Source organism: Anas acuta, chromosome 2 (genome assembly GCF_963932015.1).
Source record: "Anas acuta chromosome 2, bAnaAcu1.1, whole genome shotgun sequence".
Classification (NCBI taxonomy): Eukaryota; Metazoa; Chordata; class Aves; order Anseriformes; family Anatidae; genus Anas; species Anas acuta.
In genome coordinates this window covers 136,068,699-136,095,182 of record NC_088980.1, presented here as the reverse complement: position 1 = coordinate 136,095,182, position 26,484 = coordinate 136,068,699, and the positions used below count along the sequence as shown (strand labels likewise).

The window sequence follows — 26,484 nt, the reverse complement described above, 5'->3', positions numbered from 1 at the left end:
TCTTCTCTCAACGGTCTGAACTTCTGATTAACAGGCATCCTTACAGAAGAAATTATTAATGGCAACAGACTTAACAGTAGAATGTGATAGAAGAGACAAAGAGGAATTTAGGGAACTATATACATACAGAGCTTGAAATTTTTAAACCATTCATTATAAACTCAGAAGTAGTTGAGTACATTACTTAAATACACTATACATCGTTCATACTCACCAATATTTTGGAAACTTGATCAGCTTGCCATAAAGAGCAGTACTGAAAGAGGGAATAACTGGAACAGGGAAGCAGTACAACCCTTTACTGTCCAAAGAGGTCAGTGCTGCCTGAAAACCAAATACCTGAAAAAAATCAGCTGGTCAGCATATACTATCACAATTAGAATATTTCAAATTATTTTTATAACATAATATATAAATTCATCTTTTGAAAATGTAAGCGATATGGTATTTTTTTAGATTATTCCTTTTTGCCCAAATAACCAAGAAGTTCTGACTTACTTGTCTCCAGTAATAAAATAATATCCCAATAGGAATAAATAAATACTTTCTTTGATCAAAAAATCGTGTTAAATATGCTCTGCTGAATTGTTTAAAAACTGTCAGTTAAAATGCATTATTCTATATCATGTAAATCTGGAGACTGCACATTGTCTTTCATTTAAAGAACATTTTTTGTCATTACAACAATGGCCTAAAGAAGTGATATTTAAGGAAATAAGAAAAAAAGCTTTGCAATTTATCTTCTCAATAAGAGAATCTAAAGACAGGTTCATTACAATTGTACTCTATGAATTTTCCCTGTTCAGTATGGAAAATGGACAGTTGTAACTCTCAAAATTGTACTCAACATTTTGCAAATGCTGATCAAACAGTTGCTAAAAACTTCTTGAACAAGAAATCCAAAAAAAATGAAAAAACAAATAGATGAATTGCAATATAGTTATCCCAATCATATTCAATGTGATGGGAGTAAACATGTCACCCAGAGAACTGAAAGCCTGCCACATAATTTTGGGATGGTGTTTGTGATTTATATACACCGTAACATTTCATTATTAAGGTTTTTATTTATTAAGATATCAGCACACAAGTGAAGAGCTAACTGAAAATTTTAGCAAAATTAACAGTAGTACATATTTACATTTAAGTAGCACTCAAAAGCCTTTCAAACTGCCAGAGCACAAAGCTCATCCTAAAAGCCTTGGAGGTCAATTTTAAAACTCCTCTTTATTTTTCACTTTCTCATTCTACTATAATCTCAGCAGATGACAACTTAATTTCAAAGCTTCTTAAAATTCATTCAGCCTAGCAGTAAGAACTGTTCTCATAATGGATCTTTAACTGAGAACATTTTGGCAGTAGTCTGCATACTCCGTTATAATGGTTTTGCTCTATCAGTACAACTAAAAAACTATGATTTTTCTTTATAACCTATCAAATTGGTAAGTGTAAATCACTGTAATCTACATATTCTATGACCATTATCCTAAAATAACAAAGGTTTCCTTCCAAATTATTTTGACTCTATCTTGCCACAAAGACCTTGGGGTTTCCATCTGTATTGTTGCCTTGTGAAATTCTCTGTTCATGTTACAAAACATTTAGCTCGACTCTGAAGAAGCAATCCAAAATGATGATATTCTGCAAGATGTATTTACTCTGTGTGTTCTTTTAGATAAGTTGAAACCATTCTTCCAAGAAACTTAACTGTTAACATTTAGGATTATCCACACTTGCTTTAACATTTTCTCAGCATACTGAAGTAAGAAATAGATCTCGAGATTCCTTTTACCTTCAGATAGCAGTGTGAGTAACAGTAATGAAGAAGGTTATCGGACAGCTGGCTGAGGCTGCTGACCATGTGCACCAGTTGCTCAGCATACATCGGTACGGAGTGCTCCAGGTTAATTTTATCCACCAGTATTCTCACAGAAGGTAAAGGCCGCAGGGGCTGGAAGCTTGTAGTATTTAGCAATCCACTTAAGTTCTATGGAAGGGGGAAAAGCATGCAACTATTACATTTATATTCTATTATTTATGCATTTTTACATTTCTTACATCTTTTCTCTCAAAATACACACACAAACAAATCTACGTGTAATAAATTCTTTACTGCTTACTACAGCATTATGATAAAAATAACAGGAAACCTTAAATATTTTCAAAATAACTTCTTCCTCTGTGTTAGAAACTTAGCATTTATGTGTAAAATTTTCATCTGTAATTCTACTGAGCGTCAGTGCGCAGGTGTTGGCAGCAGGGCAGCTGCAGGGGTGGCCTCTGTGAGGAGAGGCCAGGGCCACCCCATGCCGGACACAGGCGGTTCCAGCCAGCACCACCACAGAGCACAGCTGAGGCCAGCAGCCAAGCTGGTGGTGTCTCTGTGTAGAAGTACTTCAGAAAGGGCAAAAAACACCACACAAGCTGAGAGGAGTGAGGAGAAAAAGAGTTAGCAGCAGCAGCAAAAACAGCAACACTGGAGAAGAAGGACAGGGAGGGGGTGCTGCAGGCACCAGAGCAAGCACAGAATCACAAAATGGTTTGGGTTGGAAGGGACCTTAAAGATCATCTGATTCCAGCCCCCTGCCATGGGCAGGGACACCTCCCACCAGCCCAGGCTGCCCAAAGCCCCATCCAGCCTGGCCTTGAGCACCTCCAGGGATGGGGCAGCCACAGCTTCTCTGGGCAGCCTGTGCCAGGGCCTTACCACCCTCACAGTGAAGATTTTTTTCCTTATATCTAATCCAAATCCAACCTCGTTCAGTCTCAAGCCATTACTCCTTGTCGTGTCACTCCACTCCCTGACAAAGAGTCCCTCCCCAGCTTTCCTGCTGGAAGGTTGCAATAAGGTCTCCCCAGAGCTTTCTCTTCTCCACTCTGCAGTAGGTGTCCCTGCTGCAGCCCACAGAGGACCCTATGCCAGAGCAGATGTTTTCTGAAGAACTGCAGCCCATGGCATGGACCTACAATGGAGCTGGGGAAATGTGTGAGGAAGCAGGAGTGGTAGAGAACTGTTATGGACTGAGCAAAACCCCCCGTTCCCCATAGGTGAGGGGAAAGAGGCAGAAGCATCAGGAACGAAGGAGTGAAGGTGAGCCAGGGAGAAAAAGGAGTGGGGTGGGCACTGGGAGGTGTGTTATTTTGATTTTTGTCTTTCTCACCACCCAAATCTATTTTAATTGGCAATAAATTAACTTAATTTTCCCCAAGTCAAGCCTCGTTTTGCTCATAATGGCACTTGGTAAAGTGATCTTCTCCCTCTTTATCTCGATCTGCCTTCCCTGCCCTGTTGAGGAGGGAGAGTGAGAGAGCAGCTGGGTGGGCAGCTGGCAGCTGGCCAAGGTCAACCCAAGAATATGCTAAGTCAAAATATTTTATTCTATAAAATGTTTACTTTTTGTCACTCCAAAGAGTACTGAACGGTTCACCGTACTGAAGAGTTCACCGTACTGAACTCATGCTGATCTAACCTTTTACATGGTCATATACTACACGTTCACAATCATGCCAGCTGTCTCAGGGAAAAAAAAACGCAGCTCCAAAATATAAATATTGCAATTTTACACATCCAACTCTATTTTTCATAGTATCCATTGAAATGGAGTACTGCGTCTAGTACAAGGAAGACGTGCACGGAACAAAAACTCGCTGGAAGGCTACCAGGGGCCCTGGAGCACGTGAGCTCTGTCTCAGGAGAGACTGAAATAACTGGGGTTGTTTGGCCTGGAGATGAAGAAACGGAGATCCCACTGCTTTATACAGCTGCACACTGGGAGGGTACAGAGAAGACTGAGCCAGATTCTTGTCAAAGGTGTACTGTGAGAGAAATTACAACAGACAGAAGAAACACAAGTTGCTCCCATCCAAGCAGGTACACGGGAAAGCTTGTTGTGGAATCTTCATCCTTGGAGCTATCTGGCACTTGGCTGGACAAGCCCTGGAACATCCTGCTCTAACAGGACTTGCTTTAAGCAATTGGTCTCCTAGAGATACTTTCCAGACAGCTCTTCCAATTCAAATTACTCTGGATTCATTTCTTTAAACTTCAAAATAAGACATTAGGTCAATACATGTATCAGTTTCAATCTAGAAGTTGAAATTATTATTTTCAACAGGCTTGCCTTCACACAGGAAATATAAATTGGAACTTCAAATAAAAAATAGTAACCAAAAAAAATCACTTGAATTGAACTTGTTTTCTTCAAACCTACAACAGAAATGGGGCTATTTTCCCACTGTAAGATGGCTATCTTTCCGTACACATTAGACTAGAAGCACCAAAATCCCAAGCTGAAAGGAAACAATGCTTCCCATTAGAGACCTGGTAAGGTCCCATTTTCTAAAATTAGAAGCGTATGTATGTATCCTAATGCGTCAAGAGGTAAGTTTTGTCACCAGTTCGCTCACTGCAGCCAGAACAGATAAGCATGTCTAAATTGAAGAAAAATACACACATTCCTGAAGTATACTAGGTGAATAAATGACAACACCTGTAGAACACAAATGTTATCTCAATTTCAGACAAGAATTACCAGTTAAAGGCTGATACAAAAAATATTCACTAATTCTGGAACACAATTTGAATGCCAATTGTTGAATATTTAGCATAGAAAAGGACTTGATAAATAAATGCCTAACTCTCACTGCTTTAGTTGTAACAACAACTTCTGAGAACTTCTACAACATACATCCCACTAAAATAAACAAAACACCTCATCTGCAAGACAGACAACATGCAGTTAGTAGCCCCTTATAAAAAATGCATTGGAAGTGTTTAATATCAAACAAAAATTCACAGAAATTTGACTCGATTCATTTTTAAATTCCAGTCTCTTTTCTTATCCTTTCTGCTTCTGCAGCCAGATGTAAAGTTAACAGTAAGTATTGATTAAAAAAACACTGATTCATCCCTATAGTATGCTGATTTCATGCACAGAGGAAGAAGGAGTCCTGTAGGAATAAAAAACATACAGGATTCTTTGGCTGAAATTACACTGTGTATATCCAAAAGATGAAACAAATTTGGGCTGTTAGGAAATTTAATTTCTGGCTTTCTTTCCAAGATAGTCACTTTACAAAAATCTTAATTGTGGGCTTTTTGTTTTTTGCAAGTGGGCTTTTTGCTGTTGTTTTAAATACATTTATGTGATTTAGAATAGAACAGCACAGTTTAGTTAGAATAGACCCTTAAAGATCATCTTGGCCAACTGCCTGACCACTTCAGGGTCATTTCGTATATTTTTAAGCATGCTTTTCCTGTACCTAGTTCATTCCAGCATTTTCCAGCCCCACAGACCCCTCTGATCAACTCTGCATCCAGATCAGGAGTTCTCCTCATATTCATGCTGTCTTGAACATTCAGAGGGATCATTAACAATCACAACAAAAACTGGTTCCCTGCACAGTTTAAGTGACCAGATCAAACATTAGCTATTAATGGTAGATTGTATAAAGTCTTGAAGGTATCCCAGCTAGGACTTGAACACACAGAGCTACACGTTATGCTGTGAAGTCTTTATAAGGACTATGTAATCAAAGATTTCTGATTTGACCAGGTATGGGAAGACATGAATGGCAGAATCACAACAGGTACCCTTCTGATTCAAAAGCTTTCTAAAAAAAAAAAAAAAAAACCTTTGAAGTCATAGCTACTTCTTTTTAAGTCTGATGACCAAAAGCAACACAAAACTATTCTACGACTTATTTTTTTTTCCTCCAAATGTTATTTTCCTACTACTACATGCCTTCAGTTTTAACAAGACTATCTAGGTACCACACACACCATTCATCTTACACACCTGTAGAGAAGGCTGGCAGGCAGCAAACTAATTAGAAACTCAGTAATACATCTAGCACATCGAATAACAGTTCAGTGAGAAAATTATACAGTTCCACCCCAGGATATGCAGAGTTTCAATTTTCAGTATTTCCCATGAAAACAACAGTCAGAGATGAAAAAAGCAGAGATGAACCTAGGCCTATTATTAAGGCAATGTGTTTGATGCTACAGCTTCACATATTTTAGCCTTAATAATTCTATGAAATAGCACATGCTGATATAAAGAACTGAGTAAGCATTGGGGAGTACATACCTTCTCACCCATTATTACGGGCATCAAGTGGTCTAGTAAATTGAATTCTGCCACAGGGATTATAATTGTACACTTAAGAATGGTGAATGTTGTGAGTCGAGTGGGAATGTATTCCTCCAATGATGCTACTTCTTCTGAGCTTGGCACGGTTCTATTTCCATCCATAAGATCTAAAATAAACCAAGATTACGTAAGTCTGACTAAAATACCTACCTCCAACAGTGGCTTTTTCAGAAAGTTAGGAACTAGCAAAAAAAGTAGGAAGCAATTTTTTTTTTGCCCCTTCATATTTAATACATATAATAACCAATGTTTTACTATAAACTGGTTCTACATAAGGCTAAATGTAATGGTAACTGCACTGTCCTCACTTTGAAATCCAAGGTTTGAGTGTGAGAAGACTGTACAGCTCTTTCTCAGTTTCATACAAGAAACTCATCCTAACAGTTTCAGCATAGCTTATTTCTATTCAGTTTCTTCCCTGTATAAGTATTATTTCAAACACATAAATGCATTCTTTCCTCTCTTAGACTCCAAAAATAAGCTAAAGTTGTCAATGAAATAAGCCCTCCCACATAAGAGACTTGAATCAAATAGCTTCAGATTGTCTGAAACTGTGTTAGAAGTACAGCCAGCATTGATAGGGATAGCACAATGTTTCATTTTTATTTAAAATTTTGCTCTTTGGACTGGCAAATTTAAAGATTAACTATTTGGAATTTGCAATTTCAAAAGCACTGAAATTAGTCTGCTTTAATTCTATGTATTTGTGTATATGCAATATGCATATAGGCAGACAACGTGCAAACCTGGCTTGGTTCTGCTATATGGTTCATATTCGTGTTCCAGAGCACACACTATCATTTTCATTATCCGGTGTACAGCACTGCTATCCAATCGGAGATTGAGTGGACCCACAATGAGGCTTTTCGTAGACATCTCCTGAACATTTCCAAAATCTTCACTCTTTACTGAAGAAAGGTCTTGCTGATTCCCAGAAACTACAAGAAGTTATATAAATAATAACAAATTACACCAAACAACCAGACATAACAAAATTCTGTCATCTACTTTTGTTTCAAATCCTGCGATCACAGACTTATCATACACAAAATACAACAATGCAAACTGAACACATTAATATACTATGACTGTCTTAACATATTCTTTAAACAAAGACTGTTCCTTTCTGATGCTGAACAAACAGGACAAGTTTTTGCCTCAACAGCACACACAGTATAACCTAGTCAATGAGGGACCTTTTTATTATGCCTGTATCTTTCAAGCCTGGGATTCTTTAACAATATCCAAACTTTTTGTGGAAACTTCACCCCAGGTGCCAGTGACAGCTGTGCTGTTCAACACTTTTTAAACCAGACTGACAATCGAAGATAAACCCTTCCTTCCATTCAGTGACGAGGTAAAGCATGGGCAGGGAGAATGAAAACTTCTTTAATCATCATGTCTCAGACAATTTTTTATAAAGGACCACCACAAGGATAAAAGGGTTGTTAAGTCTCTGCATCAAAAGATCTCTAACCTCGGCGTTCAAAATAGCTACTAGTGTACCAATTGAAGTTAAAACTATCATTTTTCTGATATAAATGTAGGATAATGAAGTAGACTAAAATCACACATTCAGTGTATAGAGGCAATCTGTCAGCTATAAAACAGTACGTTTACATTTCTCTTAACATGTTTCATTTGAAATTCTTCAGTTAAATTATGCAAATTTCAGACACTTAAGTTTTCCTGTTGCATATGGCTTGTAAAAAAAAAAAATACCTTCACCCCTCAAACACTTAGTTTGCAAAATTTCACTTTTTTTCTCTGATAACTCATAATTTTGGAAGTGTCTTCATTGCTTTGGTAAAAGCACTAAATATTTAATGTCTTGCAAACCATGACAAATCAACAGTGACAAAATAAGCATCAAGATTAAATGGATTTTCAAACCATTTACTAAGAAAAAAATCTGTGATTTTTTTTTATCAGCATTTCTTCTGATTCTATCTTGTATCCAGTTCAGATGAATACTATCAGTAAACATAACACAAAAAAAAAAAACAAGCCAAAAGGCTTGAAAAGTAGTAATAGCCTAGTTTTTCAATTAAAAAAAAAACTCACACTTAACTGCTTGTATATGAATAATATACTGAAGTGACAGACAAACCGATTTATGGAAAAGCTACATTTATTTATAAATGAGTGCAAAAGAACAAGAGTAGAAATTCCATCAGTTCTGTGGAAGTCAGTGCTTACAGGTTGCTTTTTAAGCTTCACAGATGCATACGGGAAAATCAGGTTACCAACCACTGGGTATTCAGCCCCTCCATAAACCTTTCGTCTAATTCTAGTTGACAAAAAGCTTAAAATCAGAGTGCTGCAAAATAAACACGCCACCAAAATGGATAGATACGCATTATAAACAAAGTAACTTCAAAATTACACTCTGTTAGGTCTGTAGGTCATGCAAACCAGTAATCAATGAAACTGATATACTACACAACATTTCAGTGAAATATTGAAATGCAAAGCAAAAAATAGAAAAATGAAGTTAGAGGGGAAAGACAGGAAGAATTTAAAAATAAAACTACTGTACATGACTCACTATCTTGTTTTTATTCAAAATACTAAAAGTCATTTATACATTTCTATAAGTGACAGATGAAACTCCTGAGGTTAATGTTATCCAGGAGGTACTTGTGGTTTAATCAGTAATTGTATGCTTCAGAAAAGGTTAAAGGGGCAAAGGAGGTGTCAAACCAAAATTGCTTCGATAGATAAAAATCTTACAATCACAGTAACTGCCTCCCTATAATGTAAGCTGTGTTGTTTTTTTAGGGGAAAAATGGCATGCACTAATTGTAACTAAAAACATACTTAATGTCAAATAGAAATAGTTAAATGTATAAAAAAGTATTTGTTTAGAAGCTTAAACCATATATTGAAATGTAGTAAGATTTATATTGTTATCAGAATTCTGAAGTATCTGTATATTCATTTTAAATGAGATAACTTACATTTGTTATTTGTTAATTATTTGTTCATGTTCTATTTACTAATTACCTACTTGGTGTTCAATGTGGAAAATCATTTAGAATACAACTAACACAAAATATCATCTGCTTTTCTGAGAAACAAATGTATTTGAAAACTTACCGTTTAAAGTGCTTAATTCTATAGATACAGCCAATATTTAAACTATTAATATAAAATTAACTACCCTATTCCTTTATGTGGTCAAACAGCTGAAATTATAGGAACAACACTGAAATAAAAGCACCCAGGAAGGCTTGATAGGAAGCCAAGCTACATTTTTTGAGGTGTTTTCCTAGTGACTGATGCAGAAAATACATATCAAGTCCCTGAGAAAGGAAACTAGAAGAAACAAAAGAGAAACTAAGAAGAAGAAAGCAGTCTGGTCTTGAGCTAAAAGTAAGAGCTTTTAAGTTGAGCAATTTCTGTAAAAAGTTAGTTACAGTCAGGAATAGTTATGTTTTAAGATTCCTTGTGTGTTCAGAAAAATACAGCAAAATATTACATATAATCAAATTTTCCTCATAATCAAATATCTATGCATATACAAATTTCAATACCAAAAGTCAAAAAAGATATGATGTTTATCCTGGTCTTCAACTTCTCTACATAAAAGTACTGTGTGCATGTAAGTGGTTATTTCTTTATTAAAAACAGAAATACACTGCAGTAGAAGCTTGACTTCACGTATATTTTCTCAGCTTTAAATCACACGCATGGTAAGCAGACAGGAAAGCCTCAGGGCTGGGAAAGAACTGTTAAATTACCTAGTCTATCCCTCAACTATCGAAAGCAATGGCATCACTTATTTCTGTTTGCAAGCTTCAAATGATCCATCTTCTAGCCAAATTGGAAATTTCTTTCCTACTCCTTTTATATTAAAGATGTAATTAATCCCAAAATCAAAACCATTAAGACCTCAGACTTCTCTTAAAAGATAAATACAGACATAAAAATGAGCAAAAAAGCTTCTGATGAATTGAGCAAGAAAAAAAGTTCAGTCAAGAAACAGCCAGAAGTTCCCAGACATCCATAGAGATGGTATTCATGGTAATAAGTACACAGGTGGGGAAGAAAACATTACTTAGCCAGGAGGACTGCACAACAGCAGCTGTAGATGACAATCTCCCCAGGGGTGGAAGAATCACACTGCAATTAATTTTAAGAACACAGATATATGTATGTATATATACACATACATACATATATATATCTTATTGACATATTAACTCCTCTTTTTTTTGTGACACAAAAGTAGACACTTACTGCATCGAACCTACTGTATTGCCTCAGATTTAGAAGGTAGTTTATTTTTAAGTCATTTTTGAGACTTCTATAACAAATATCTGGGTTTGTATGGTTTAGACTAGTATTTGCTTACAAAAATATTTGGGATATTTATATTTAAAGATTATTTCTCCCCAACATCAGCTCTGCAACCATAAATGCCACCTTCACCTATACTTTCAGATCAGTAATTCTAAAGGTATAATTCTCTCTTCCTTACATTTTCTTCACAGGAGAAAACGAGACCACTCTTCATCTTCTGTATCACGTGGATGATCAACATAATTCCAGGGTTCTCAAAACATTTATTTTCTGAAGTCAGTAATAATAGTAACTTTTTTAAAAGACATCATACTTCATGAACTTTACCACTGCTACATGAAAATTATTTTCAGTTTAGCCACTGACTGTAAAAGATCTCAATTACTTAAGCAGAAAAGAAAGAACATCAATAAATCATCAATAAACAAAACAGCTAAACACATTGATGCAGATGAAACCATTTTAACTATGAACCTGATGGCAAATCTAAGGTAAGTTAGAGGACAGCTGGTCAAGGACCAGCTCTGTCTGAAGAGTCTTTGTTTCTATTATTTAACAGGGTAAACAAAGAAAAAAGGTACCTTTGCCACCAGTGCTTTCCATTGTGTACAAGTAATCCATGTAGAAAGCCCCAAACCTCTGCATTCCAGCTATCTCTGTGTACGTCTCCTACCAACAAAGCAAAGCAAACAAAGAAAATGTTGTATAAGGAAAGAATCTTGAGATTACCAACTGATAGGCTGGTATGAGAGAGATATATTCGTGTTTGGATTTGTGCATCAACACACGGAAAGGCTTATCAAAACAAAGGACAGAGGTTATCCCAAAGAATTCACCTTTCCGATAGGTAATGTAACTTCTATTTGAGGCCACACAAAGGCACATCCATAATTCCAGCAGACACACTGACCAATTCATCAATAACATCTAGTTAATTAGTACCTTTAATGGAGTAAATATTCTTCACTTGACCTCTTGCATCCAACATATCTGCCTAATTAAAGACATTCAAAACTGAAGCTCATTTATTCTCTTTTTTTTTTTTTACGGAATATGGTGTTTTTATCTTCAAACAGTAGTAATCTGAGCAAGACTTTATGTCATCACCAAGATTTATATGTAAGCTATTCCATTACTACACGTGGAATTTGCTTCCCTACTTGCCAAACGATAGGCAAATCATAAAAGCACAGAAGGCAGCTCAAGTAAATCTTAGAACTATGGACACCATTTGAGTATGTATGAGTGCTTGTCATTTCAGTAATTAATTTCACTTTAAGGGAGTCTTCATGGTTAGACTTCATCAGTAGTATTAAAAAGTGGAAAAAAATAAATTTAAAAGAAAATAGATATATTCAAAATTGTAAATGGCTTTGCCAGTACAATTACACAGAGCACTTAACAGCACCTATGAAAACACCTGGAAAGGACCACCTTGGTCACTGCATACAGTCTTTAAAAGTCACAGTCAGGGAATAAAATTTTAATGCACAAGTTACAACACAGACTATTCATGACTGAAAAGTTGTCTCTATCAAAGGCAGAATTAGCAAGGCTCCTAAGTAGAAGAACGTAAGAACAACACATAAGAATACAGTATCCAAGAATATGGCACTCACTGACAATAAAATTAAAAAGTTGCCAGATCTGTTTTCCAGGAAAGACTTTCTCAGTTTGAAAACCACAAAATAATTGTTTGGTTTAAACAAGTATATGTCAGTAAGCTCAACCTTTTGACAGCATTTCTGCCCTATCTTTGTGTTGTTGTGTTATGTTTTTTTTCCCCCCGTAGATGTTTTGTAGTTAGCACTTTTGAAAACAATGCCATTAGATTTAGGTTTCAGGATAGGAGGGGTTTTGAGGTTTCTTTTGGACATATTTTTGTTGCCTTTTTTTTTTTTTTCTGAACACAAATAGGTTTTTTGGCTATCTGCAAAGTAAGATTCAGCTGAACATGACCAAGTGAAGCAAATCAGTCTTCTAAGAGTACACATCCAAAAATCATTAGAGATTCATTAGAGAGCATTAGAAAATATTTTTGAAAGAAACAAAGTAATTCGCTGACCTTATGATGAGCTGCATCCAATATAAATTCTGCACGGATACTATTATTTTCTGGACTTCTGTAATCAAATAGTGAATTGGTAAGGTACGTCATCCCTTTTGCACTCAGATTTTCTCCACAATTAAAGAAGTAGGCCTCCTTCATCAAGTAGTCAAACATAATAACAAGGCAAGGGAGGAAAAAAAAGTCAGGTTAACAGAGCAGTTTCAATTCTGTCATAACACAATAATGACATGTCAGTCTATCAAGAGAGTATGGAAGAGGACACTTCTGCTCCACTCACATATTTCATCATGAATAAATGTAAGACAATTAAAATAATTTTGGTTAAGTAACGCTGATGTTCCTGTCCACTCCCACCCCATTTTTAGGTTAATAGAAACAGCCTGGGCTAGTAATGTACAACTAATAATAGAGAACACATACCAGCTTTGTTTTAACATGAATTTTAGATCATTGTTGCTCTGAAATCTGCTCCATCCTTTTAACTGTACATTATCTTGTCACTCCATATTCTATTTCTCTGACTGACCAGTGCCTTTCACATGCTTCACCTATTCTGTTCATAATAAGTAGTTATCTCAATGTATGACCCACTTGCTACTTGAATGTTCCTCTTTCTTCACCTGGGGTTTTACATGCATTGTTCTCCACATCCTAAATCCTCTGCCCTTCTAAAATCAACACAACCTTACACCAGGAGTTATTCCTTCAAACAGGGAATATGTGAGAGATTGATTTTTGCCAAGTAACTAACCTTAAACAAGAGTATTGAACCAAGGAGCCAGTGGTTCAGCTATCTAGCAACACCAGTTTATGATGACACATCTGCCCTTCCAGTCATTCTCCATCAGTGAAACCAACACAACAGGTTCACAGAAAAAGGAGATGAAGGGGTCAATTGAAGGAACCACCAGACTTGACAGGAACGAAAAGGGAAAGGGAGAGGGGATCCCGGGCACTCACAACAAGGAGAGAGCCAGAGGGACAGTTGCAAAAACACAAGCGAGGAAATTAAGTTCCTCTTGTAGTTCCACTACAAGCGCTAGTAGAGCAACGTGGCCAATATCCTGAACTTCCCAAAGAACCAGTGGGGAAAATCCTCCCAAAAATCAGGACATACACTTTCACCCAACTTACCCAATCGATACCTCACTGATTTGGGAGTAAGGACTGTGTGGGAGACCATGTCAAAGGCCTTGCTTAAGTCAACACACATCCTGAATATGGCTGTCAGTTCTTCCTCAGGCAGCTAGCTACTTGGCCATGTAAGCACAGCCCACTACCAGGAAATGGGTTCCTCTTCTGCAGTTTTTGATATGCTTCATATTTTATTTGTATTTTAGTACTGGCAGGAGTTTTTCTGTTCATCCATGCTGGACTTCAGCCACACTTTATTTTTTTTCACATCAGAATGAGCTTCTTGTGCTTGAAGAATGCTGTCCTTGAAACTCAACCAGGTTTCTTAAGTCTCTTTGCCCATTAGAGCACTATTCCACAGGATCCTGCCAAAACCTGCTCTTCTAAATCCAAAGGACACCAGTCTACTGTTCATCTTACTCACTTTACTCATAATTTTAAACTTCACAGTCTCATCGTTCCTGCAGGCAAGGCTGCCATTCACTGTCAAATCCCCAGCCAGGTCTTCCTTGTCTGTAACAAGGTTGGCAGAGCATCTCTTACAGATGCCTTACCCTTGTCTCCCCGGACTGTTCTTCTGGCAAACCCTCTAACTACTGGTTACAGCATACCAGTTATATATTGTGTCCCACCACACCTCTGTATTCCCAACAATATCACGTTCTACAGCTACGTAAGGACACCTAATCCTTAGTTTTTTCTTCTGATTCAGGTATTTGTGTACAAACACTTAAGAATGGATGACAAGCCATACTGCTCTCACAGGGAAAGTACAAGAATATGACCCAACAAACCATATCACAGTATCTATTTTCTAAATAACAGTATCTTTTAACTTAATCTACATTTGCTTTATATTGTTTTTGATATTCTTGGTTTTTCTCCTTAAAATACTAAGAATTTACAGAGAACTCATCATGCTAACAGGTCTGTAGTTGGCTGGTTTTGCTTAGATGTAGTTCTCCACTGCAATATGGCACCGTTTTACCTATAGCTCAACTAAAAATCCCTACTATTAAATTTACAATTTCATACATTGGTTCACTAAATTTTTAAGAGTAGTTCATATGAATACCCAAGCTTGTCTTACTAAGCAATTTAAGTCTTGCTTCTACCTAAAATTCAGTAACTAATACTCCTTTTCACTTCACACCATCAATGCTATTGAAAAATAAGGCAACATACTTGTTCACTATTTGAGTTACACCTCTATTACCCTTAGTGTATCACATTCCTATTTCCTCCCCTCTGAACTTCTGTTGATTTAAGTACTTTCAAAAAATTCTGTGATTTAATTTCCTATACAGAATCAAAGTATGAAAACATATATAATAACGGGGGGGATAAGTGGGGTTGTCAAAAAAAAAATCTTATGTTTCACAGCTTCTCACTCTTAGATGTTTGTCATCTTTTCAACCATAAGGATAAGGCATTGAGTTCTATATTCCAGTGACACATCTAAAAATCTTATTCACAATTAATAACACCAGTGTTTCCAACTCTGGCACCCAAATATTTTAATGAAGCATACCATTAACTGCTGTATTCAACAAGTCAACTAATATTGTAATATACTCACTTCATCATTCCTATTCATGTTCTCTTCAAAGTCTTTAATTCCCATAATTCCTTTAAGGCACATGGCTTGGCAGCCAACAAAACCTATCTGGCAATCAAAGAAACGTTCACCTTTCATAAGGACCTAGGGGGGGAAAAAAAAATGTGGTATTTTGAAGAATTCCAGTCCATGAGAAACAGAAAAGATGAAAAAAGTGAACTAGAGTATATTCACATTTATATCTTAAGTGCTTAAATGAACAGCAAGTTAACCAAACAGGATGTATATCAAGTCTCTAAATTTCTAGTGCTATGGTGGTCAGATACCAAAGCAACCCCTTCTTCCTACCTATGTGATTTTTACACATAAATACATCTAATATAGCAGAATATGAAAACCAGTAATAAAGTAATTCAATATATTTTGTCTTAGAAATTATTTACTGCAGTATTTTTAATAAAAAAAGTCGACAAGAAATTACCTCAACTGTGGTTCCTTCTTGTTCCCAGCATATAACTTCTTTGGATTTTACTTTCTGAGGGCTGTAATAACTACTTTCAGCTTGCATTTCAGTAAGCTACAAAACAATAGGATAAACACTTTATAAAAGTCAATAGTAGTATTAAACAGCAGTAATGTCATTAATATACAGAACTGATGAGGACAAATTAAACTATGGCCAAAATTTATTAACAAGCAGGAAACAGGTGCAGTTCAACAGCTGTAACACATTATCCATATTAGAACTTCTCATATTCAACTTCTGGTTGAAGTATGCCATAACAAAAAGTTTTAAATCCACTACAGAACTTTTAGTTTGCTTATCTAAAGAGAAACTATGTGAAAAGATGAAACAGATACGCAGCTACATTATTAACGTGGTATCAAATTAGTTTGTAAATTGCTGTAAAAATCCATAAATATATTATTTATTCTTCCCAGCAAAAAATTAAACGGCATGACAATATTAAGGAAGTGTTTTGAATTGCAATCATACTTATTTTTGTTTCTTGTCATGGCAATTCAGAGAAACATGCATTCATATTTCTTGCATGATTACAATATAAAAATTTAAAGTGCTAATACACATGCTCTCTGCTTAAAAAGCATACAACCTGGAGCTAAAAGAAAGGGAGAAGTCAGGTACAAAATTCAAGACTCTTTTGCATTAAAAAAAAAAAAGCTTATTTTTATGTTGAACAGCTTAAATAGTTCTAATTTTTATATAAAATATCCACAAGCTCTCGTTATTATTTTTGAGACTTGATACACATGGTTGTTGTTTCAAAGTAAAATTTTGTAATCCAAATGTCCATGAAAATTGGATTTAAAAAAAATCACCGATCACCCTTCAGCTGTGTGCAATTATTGTAGAGGAAAAGCAATTAATTGATTAAAAGAACTCAGACATTACAAGAATCATTTTCACCATTATTAGAAAATGCAACATTTAATTTGGCATGATTTTTAGCTGGAATGATATCAACTGTTCAGAATGCTAATGCAGAAACTTGACCTTATTTTTTAACCAAAATATGAACCACAAATTAATTCCATACATTCTTTGCATGCAAGTAGAACAATGAATTCTGTTTTCCTCCTAACTGTCACCATATTCGTCTCATACTTCACATTTAAAATTTATAGAATTTAAGATGTTATATTTTAGCAGTTTTTATCACTTCCTAATATAAAATGCACAAGCTTGCCAAAGAAACATTAGGAAAGCTCAATCCAGCAAATTCTGTTCAAAAAAATGTTCCTATTGTTTTAACAAGTTTTCTCACATGCAGAAAGAGTGCATAAAGCTAATACTGTATGGCAAAGCACAAAAGAAAGACCAATCTGACCCATGATAATGAGAATTTTGAGATTTTTTTAGTGGTGTCCCAGAGATTTAATTAAAGGCAGAAGAATTAATTCTACATCGTTTATTTTTAGCCTTTTTTCTTTTTTTCCTTTTTTTTTTTTTTTTTTTTTTAAATGAAGACTGAGGCAGATTGTCAAAAGAACATTACCGAATGTTTGCTGGTGCTTCACATCCTCAACTTTTGCAACTAAGTTTACCAGGAGACTAAAAGCTTAAAACATGAACAGAATACTTGCAACTGTCGAAGTTGCCTGCTTCATCTTTTCTGCCAGCTGCTGAGCAGCTAAATGCCATGCTATGCCAAAAAACTAAAATAGCTAAGAGAAAGTGGCCGTGGAACCGCTCAAAGCACTACACCTTTTGCACAGCTGGCAAGCCAAACAGGCAACAGAACAGGAGGTTCTGATGATACTGAGCATATAAAGCAGGCACATTATCTAAGGGTTACGAAAGTATTGCACTTCATCCAGAAGTCTCAAAGGCATGTATTGAAAGTATTCTACAAAATCAGAACCTTAATTTCTAATTTCTGTCAGTGTATTTAAGTACCTTGTTTTAACTCTATGTTCCCTTCTGCAAGCACAAAGTATTAGAAAAGCCCAACAACTACTTAGAGATTTGATTAGAGCAAAAAATAATTTCAAAAATAATTTCAACTGAATTCCTATTTGCACATATTAGAAGAAAAAAAGGAAAACATTCATGCACAAGCTCTAGAAGCTAAAACTCTTTTATTACTAAATGCATTTATACAAACATCACATGAATAGAATACTGCAATAAATTTTCACAAAAAGACTTTTAAGCTTCTCACTTCAAAAATATTCATCTAGGTATATTAACTGGATTCTCTTTTTCCTTTTAAGATTAAAATGTTTGCAGTTAAATTCTGCCTCAAATAGCAAACCAAACCACCTAATTATGATGTGAAAAACTTTCAGCATTCCTCACACCATTTTTTTTTGTTATTCCATCCATGTTCCTTGTCTCAAATCAAACAGTAGACACATTCATACAGTCTTCGTGCACTTTCACAACAAATCAATGCACTCATACTATATGACACAGAAATCCTTACCTTAAAAGTCACTGTTGCCTTTGTACAGTAGAATCCAATTGAAATAATAGGATCCTTGAGGGACTGAGACTTCTGCTGATGGAGAGTTGTTCCATCATCGATTCCACCAGAATTGTTTTCTTCATCATCATAACTCACAATGGCAGGAACAAAAGACCAGGCCCAAGAAACCCATCCTTGCTGCTGATCATCATCTTGATGCAGATAAGGATCTTGATTGATATACTGTGTAGGATACTGCATCACCGAGCCTGTTTCATCTTCTGTACCTTTTAATACAAGAGCTAAGTCAAATTTCAAATCAAACATTCTTTAAAGCTTATTTATTATACTCAAAAGCATAGCATGCAAAATTTATCTGATGATATTGCTATAATGATATTTGGTGTACAGAGATAAAACATATATTTAGAAATAAAAAATTTCTACTTAAGCTTCCAAATGCTTGTTTACTTCACTAACGTTTTTCCTCTTCGCAATAATTTTATCATTTGCTGTGACAGCAGAATTTGTCTTCTATACCACACGCTTTCAAGAGTTCATCCATTAATGCCCTTCTGAAGCTGCAAATTAAATCCTACTAAATAATGATGTATTACCATCTTTTATTTTTCAATTTTGAAACGAAATAGTAAAGGACTTCAGTTGAAAAAGCCATGTCAAGGAAAGTGTAGATACAGCACAGCTCCAAAAATAAGGTTGAAAACCTCCTTGAAGTCAGCTGAAAAAGTAGTGGAAGATGCAGGTTTATCTGCATTCTGCAAAAAGCACAAGTATAGCACCTATAAATCAATAAGCCAAATATAGGTTTTCTGTGAAAAAAATATTAAAGGTAGCATACAGGGATTTCTCCCAAGATTCATGATCCGAATGGGTAACACTGTGCACAGCACAGTTAATTTAGGCTATTTGGTTTCATCATCATTCTTATGGGACTCCAGAGAGGTATTAACTACTTCAGAGTTACCATACGGAGTGAATGATGTAGTACTGTTCCCTCAGGGAAATAACGTTGGACATAGTATTAAATAGAACGGAGATAGACATATTCCATTCCTATTTCCTCGTTTTTAACTCAGAGGACTCACTCCTACAAGCTTCAGAGCTTTTAGTCTTCAAATTAGAGTAAGGATCAACAGGTACCCAAATTATTTGGACAGTGGGAGGACAGGAAACATAAAAAACTATCACAAGAATCCCCTGCAAATGCTTGGAGGCATCTCGGAAGGGTGAAGGAAGCTTCCTTACCACTCTCCTTAAAAATATTTTCAGATATCAGATCTAAATCTAAACATAAATCTTGAACTACAGGAAATACAGAAAGGGTACACAAAGTCTTGGAAACGGCCAAGAGCCAGGGCTGTAAGTATATAATTATACGTTTTATAATATATATTTGGTCTGTGTAGTCATATTACCTCGTATAGTCCTATTAAGTCATCATTTAGATCATCTCTTGCTGCAGTATGTGTACAACAGTAAAAAAGATGCCAAATACAAGTTTGTTTTTATAATATATTGTAATATTTTAGAACCTATTCAATAAGACAACAGCAGATAGACTAAAATAGTTGTATCTATATAACATGAGACAGAAGATGTAAGAGGAGGACACACCTAGCTTCTATCACAAACTTACAATTACCACAATCGTTATGCAGTCAGTCAAAATGCAGACAAGCACACCGAGAAAGCAACCCACAACATCCTCTAAACACCTCAAAGCATAATTATAATCTGTATTCCTTTATGATACATAATGCATGAAAAAGTATACGTACATAAAGTCTCCATGATTTTAATTAACTATGCTAAATACTACATCAACTGCAAATATATACGACTGAAATATAATGACAAAAACCCTATGTTAATTCAAGGTTAAGGGTGCACAGTAATATCTTTTTCCTATTCAATAATAATAATAAATTGGTAAAACTGAAACGTTGGGATGCTTTGAGCAGAAGAGTTGAGCTACAGCCCTAAAACACCAGTTTTGCCTTTCACAAGCAGGCCTTGAAGGCAAGAATCCTCACGCTACCCTACGCTGCGATGCTGCATCACCACCTGCCTTCAAGCAAGAGAAGCCTCCAGAAAAGGCATCAAAGCAAAAACACCATGAGACAGATGGAGAAAAAGGAGGAATAAATCAAACCAGCACAAAATACTTGTTAGGAAAAACAAAAAAAATAAAGCCAAGGCTTGTAATAGAGAGAGATGACAAAATGAGTGGTATATTCGGATAATTCGAGCTCTCCTTGAGTTTCTTGCAGATATTTTTTTTATAACTCTGTAAGAAACAGTAAATTGTGTAAAGCTTCATAACAAAAGAAACAGAACATAAATCAGAAAAAAATCTCATCCTTGCAGAATTTATACTAGTCTTACAACTATATTATACAATGTTAGCAGAACACAACATTTTGTCAACTTTTTTCTAATGCTTCTCAATCAGCACTGCAATTCATAGGACACCTATGCACTCCTAATTTTTCTACAATATACAAATTATTTGAGTAAGACGCCTCAAGCATACTTTGAGGGCCTGAAGTACTAAAGATGTCCTGGTTTTGGATGGGATGTAGTTAACTGACTTCACAAAGGCTTGTATAATGCTAATTTTTGGATTTCTGATGAAAATAGCAGTGGAAACACTTCCAAGTTTCAGTTGTTGCAAGGTCTTTTGGGCTTCTCCTGGCAGGGAGGCTGGAACAGCTGATCCAAATGGACCAAAGAGAAAATCCGTATCATGCTCAACCATAAAAGCTGATAGGATGAAGAAGAGGAGATGCTCCAAGTGACGGTGTTTGTCTTCCCAAAAAACTGTTACACGGGATGAACCTTGCTCTCCTGGACATGGCTTAACATCTGCCTGCCGATGGAAGTAGCAAATGAATTCCTGGTTTTGCTTTGCTTGTAAGTATGGCTGTTGCTTTACCTCTTCATCTCACACTTTTACAATTTATTTGTTTTCTCCCCCATCCCACCTGGGGAGAGAGAGGGAGCCACTGTGTGGTGCTGGGCTGCTGCCTGCTGGGGTTAAGCCACAACAGAAGGCAAAGGTCTGGAAGTTAAAAGACCCCATCCCCTTAATGGCCACCTTTTAGGAAAACCTATCATGCTGAGAAACAAGAAAATTGGGATAAAAATCATTACTCACTGGTGCTTAGACTTCTACATGCTACATTTTCAAACCCTAACCCTATGCAATAATTGAATTTCAATCTTACGCTCTTCTTTCAGCTTCTTCTTCCCTGTATTTTACTTATTTTTATGAAAATTACTTATTTTTATGGAAATTCTGCTGCACTACTGAAACAGGATGATTATTTTGCATCTTCTCTAAGTGATACCCACACCCTACAATGCTGAAGGAACTTTTACAATCTCTATTTTGACTATTTATCTCAGCATTAAGAAATTTCTTTGTCTTAATGTATACTGCAAGGGAATAAAGAATAGTGCAAGGAAGTATTCAGTCATCAAGAGAGAAAACCTACAGGAACTCTTGCACCACCACAAGGCCAGAAGCATGCTGGAACCATCATGCTTTACACCACTTGTCAAGTTTCTGTCTCTACCCTTGCTCACTACCATAGCTAAAATCACAGTGGAAGAACTTTGCTTCATAGTTTATGGCCGTGATTCCAGTTAAGAAATAAATTTTTATATAAATTAAATGACTGTATGGCATGGCTGCATCTGTTTCCGTGTTCAGATGGAGTTTGATCTTTGGAAATTCACTTTTAAATGGTTGGAGATACTTAAGGCATCTCTGACTAAGGTTCTGGAAACCAGCATCTTCCATCCAAAATCTGGAACTAACCGAGCAGAAAATTACTCTTTGTACTTCTTTGTTTTTCTGCCTGTATTAGCTTTCAGCCAGGTAAGGTCCCTGATCCAGCTCTGCCTGTGGCTACAAAAATACAGGTGCTGGCACAGGGGGACGAGGGAGGGAATGCATCACCATCCCTTCTGGCAATAACATCCATTTTCAGCTGGTTGAATCAACCATGAAATGCACAAATTAAAGTTAATAAGGACTTCAAGAACACAGCTGTAGATGTTCATTCTTGTATCATTAAATAATGTAGATATTAAAATTAATTTCCTCACCCATGTTCTACCTGCTATAAGCTAAAGAAGCCACGATGAACTCACTGCTAGGATGATCATTAGTTATGAATACAAAACTTCTGGAACTAATTGTGTTAAGAACAGAGAAACAGGTTTGTGGAGGAGTTCTCGTGACAACAGCATTGGTGCTGACTTAGAGAACACAACGAACCTTAAATTTCTCCCTGCAGCATCAACTGTCCTGTCCTTGGGGAATCTCAAATAGAGTAGCATACATGCTTGCAGAGTAACAAGCATTTTCTGTACAATTTTCCTTGGCATACGTTTATTATATAAAGAACACAGAAATGACTAATGTACAGAAAAAATAAAAAACAAGTTCAAGGTTCATAAAAGTTGCCCCCAATACGTTTATACAGCTATTTAGTGGCTGTGTCACCAAACTTACTTTTATTCAAAAGAAGATACACATTATGGATCTACACCACAGAAAGACAATAAATTGACTCCCAACAATTTCTAGTTGAAAATCTGATGCCATGGTAGCTGTACCAATATTACAAAGCCACAGATTCAAGGGACATTTCATACATTTAAGAGATACCACTTTCCTTTTGTACACGACAACCTGCTGCAGTGATTCAGGTAGTCAGGAATCACAATGGTGAAACAGGAAGCTAAAGGTTTCTTCTTACTCCTGCAGCCAGAATATCATCTTCCTTAAAACTGAAACCTCTGACTCCCACTAGACCACAACAAGCTCATACCTTAGAGATTAACATAAATCAAGGGGAAAAAAAATGTAAAAACCCTTTTACTGCTGAGTTAGAGTCCACTGGGTATGGACTGTTACTGCAACGTATGAAAGCTTCAGGTTCAACTCTAGAAAACCCACTTTTTCAAGGTATTTACCTTCATCTCTTAAACCTTCCCAAGCTTCTCCATGTCCAGCATTCTTATCTTATTGGAAATTGAAACTACACGAGTGTAGGACTAATGGACATGCAAAGGTGGAAGGAGGGAGAGCACGTATCTCCTTAACTGGAGTTTTCATAACAAATTTGGAAAGAGGTGCCACAACAATTCTGAAGTGCTGAAACACCACCACGAATCACTCTACAGTGCTCCCCATGATTTTACTTGGGGTTGCTATTCAATTATTTTAAAATTGCCATCATTTAAACAACATCCCAACCTCAATAAAAGCAGATGCCTAGCCTAAGAGTTAGTTACGTGCGAGCTACAGAACAAGTGATAGTAATTCCCAAACACCAGCAGCAGGGCAAGAGGTAGAAGATCGTTCTATTTTAATGACAAAGAAGATAAAACAACTTGAAATGCCACAATAAAAGGGAAAGAGCCTCTGGTTTGAAGTATAAATTACAAAACAACAAAGCTCAAAGTGGTACGTTAAATGTAGATCTCCAACAGAGAGAAGAAGGTGCTAGTTGTCTCTCCTTGCCAAGCTGAATGCCAAACTGGAAAGTGTTTTTGTTTCATACCCTGCACACAAGCTCAAACAGAACAATTGGAAGTACACTTTATTCACTGGAAACATTAAGAAAATGCTTATATTCAGTATTTATATTAAACCAGTTTTAAAATCAGCGGCAATGAAAAAGAAATCTGGTATTTAAGCTTTTATGCAAAAAGTAAAAACAAAAGGTCTACGTGCGACTGATGCCAGTGCCTTTCAAAAATGTAATTAGATTTGTGAGTTTCTACTCAAAAAGGAGTATTAATTTTTTTTGAAAAACATTAAAATTGCAAGACAACATAGATTTTTAAAATTGAGAGTAATCTAATTCTCCACCAAAAAATGTTATAGTTCCTAAACAATTAAAATATTTAACATAAATTATATTTCTCTAATTTAAACCTGAAATTATAAAATGCCTAATTTTTACTTTTTTTTTTTTTGTTACTCGTTTTAACTGCTGCTCATTTAACTGATGTTGGCAGATGCAAGCAATTCTATGTGCCTAAACACGTACTCCAAACTAATGAAATCTGGCCATCTCCATACAACGAACCTGATACCCATCCTCAGCATATGGGATCTCAGCAACCACTTACAATGCACTATCACAGAAGCCTACAACGAAGTTATTCACTGGCTGCTAGACAGCTGCACAATGCACTGATCCCACAAACTGCTATCTAGCTAGGTTGCATCTTTACAGCCTGTTGAAATACAAATTTCAAGTACACCTAGCTTCCTTGGGAGGTTATCAAAGTGTATCAGCAAGGAAGACACACCAGTAACAGAGCTAAACTGGAGGGAATAAAACAACTGTTGGCTTTCCTGCATGGACTGCTCACCCTGGAGCACACTGAAAGATGAGGAGCCCAAACAGCATAGCGTATCCCAGTCTTCTGCAAAAATAACACATGCATCTCCATGTCTCAGATCCTCGAGAGAAAACACACAAAAAGTGCAGCAACAAGAGAAATAACAGGTAAGTGTAACTTGGCACACACACACAACCTTTTATCTTGATATCAACTCTGCCAAACTGGCAACCATTTTCTCCACTGTTTACAGATAACTCTTATCTACCTGGGGAGCCTGTTCCAGTGTGCAACCACCCTCTCTGTGAAGAACTTCCTCCTGATGTCAAGCCTAAATTTCCCCTGCCTCAGCTTAACCCCGTTCCCGCGGGTCCTGTCACTGGTGTTAATGGAGTAATGTCTCCTGCCTCTCGACACCCCCTTACGAGTCAAAAAAAAAAAAACCGATACCCCCTTTCCTCAGTCAAATATGGATAAATAAATCTAATTCAATTCTCCCATTTTTATCCTAGTACCATATCACAGAGTCAACCCCTTCTCCAACATGTAATGCTCACCTCTATTTTCTTGCTATCACAAATTATTTGCAGCTGGTTCTGGGCAACCTGCCCTGGGTGTCCCTGCTTGAGCAAAAGTTGGACAAGATGACCTCCAGAGTCATCCAGACTCAGCCATTCTGTGATTTCTTTGTTCAACAAGTGCCAAACCTCCTCTGCTTGAGCTTTTCCTACTGCTCAAACCTCTCAGCATCATACTTTTTAAATAAAGTTACAGTATTTCAGCCTTAGATCATCAACCTCAGCAATCCCATCCAAATAAATTCCATTTTTCTGATGTGTCCTGGCTTCCTGTCCTCTTTCATGCCAAAGTCATTCTCATTTCTATTTACATTAGTCCTTTTCCCCTACAAACCAAAAGCCCATTTTCAAGCCCCTGCCCCCCACAGCTACCCCTGCCACACTCTTGTCCAAATCCTTCTAACTTTTGTATCTTTATACATTGAAATACATCAATTTCCTCCTTCTACCAAGACATCCAAGATCACAATGCAGACAACTCTCAAATCCTCAAAGCAAAGGTCCTGGAAGATGGTTCATCATGCATGCAGTATTAAATGAATCCACGTGGTACCAAAGCCAGTTTCCACATGAATTTCTGACCCACTATTTTTACATTTATTTTTACATGTATTTTTACATTTTATTTTGAATGCTTTCAGCATTAACAGAATTTAAGTAGATTTTCCTCAGAGGCAGCCTATGTCTTGAACATACGTTTTGCTAACCCTACTATCAAATTTCAGGATCTTATTCTTACATCTGGGTGTACAAGAACACTTCGAATTGCTGCTGGAATACCCTTAAATATGCATAGTTGAAGAATTCAGTTTACAAAATACAGGAAGCTCTATTCAAAAGACGAAGATGTAGATAAATTCTTTAAACTGAAATGGTTAGGACTGCTTCCTAATAATTACTGGGCTGAACCAACCTTCAGAACGCTTTCAAAGAGTTATAAAAACATAACCTATAAAGTAGGTTAAGTACATTATTAAACTGTAAAGAATTCAGGCACAATTCCAGTGTAATTAGTCTTGGATTTCATAACATGGTACTTCTGAAAAAAAGCGTGGCTAATATAGCTAAGTAGATAAATTGCAAGTCATTTGTTATTTTTTCTTAATTCCTTCTTTTCTCTCTGAAAATAGTAGCATATTTGAAGTTTCCTCAGAAAAGTTCAAATCTGTGGTTGGAAACTATGATGACAAATGCATCATGAAGTGTTCAAGAAGAAGAAAGGCTTTTTTTTCCTTACCAGTCACAGATATAAAATGAAGTCTAAGAAGAAGAAAAACAGGTAACTCACAAACTGATGGTATAGATAACATGGTAATGTCTATTTGGCACTCATTTACTGCACTGAATGAGAGTAAAAAAAATCATC

The 26,484-nt window shown here is 36.2% G+C and overlaps 1 protein-coding gene across 8 annotated transcripts in view; it reads right to left on the bottom strand.

The window, feature by feature from the left end:
* VPS13B (vacuolar protein sorting 13 homolog B) overlaps window positions 1-26,484 on the bottom strand; it is a 459,168-nt gene that overhangs the window by 380,978 nt on the left and 51,706 nt on the right. For all 8 annotated transcript variants that reach the window (XM_068672350.1, XM_068672346.1, XM_068672349.1 and 5 more), the window contains 9 exons: window positions 18,172-18,440; window positions 15,705-15,800; window positions 15,245-15,367; window positions 12,526-12,663; window positions 11,042-11,129; window positions 6,902-7,093; window positions 6,093-6,262; window positions 1,793-1,987; window positions 215-339 (listed from right to left, as the gene is read on the bottom strand). In XM_068672350.1, coding sequence (XP_068528451.1) covers window positions 215-339; window positions 1,793-1,987; window positions 6,093-6,262; window positions 6,902-7,093; window positions 11,042-11,129; window positions 12,526-12,663; window positions 15,245-15,367; window positions 15,705-15,800; window positions 18,172-18,440 — 1,396 coding nt within the window. The remainder of the gene's footprint in view (window positions 1-214; window positions 340-1,792; window positions 1,988-6,092; window positions 6,263-6,901; window positions 7,094-11,041; window positions 11,130-12,525; window positions 12,664-15,244; window positions 15,368-15,704; window positions 15,801-18,171; window positions 18,441-26,484) is intronic.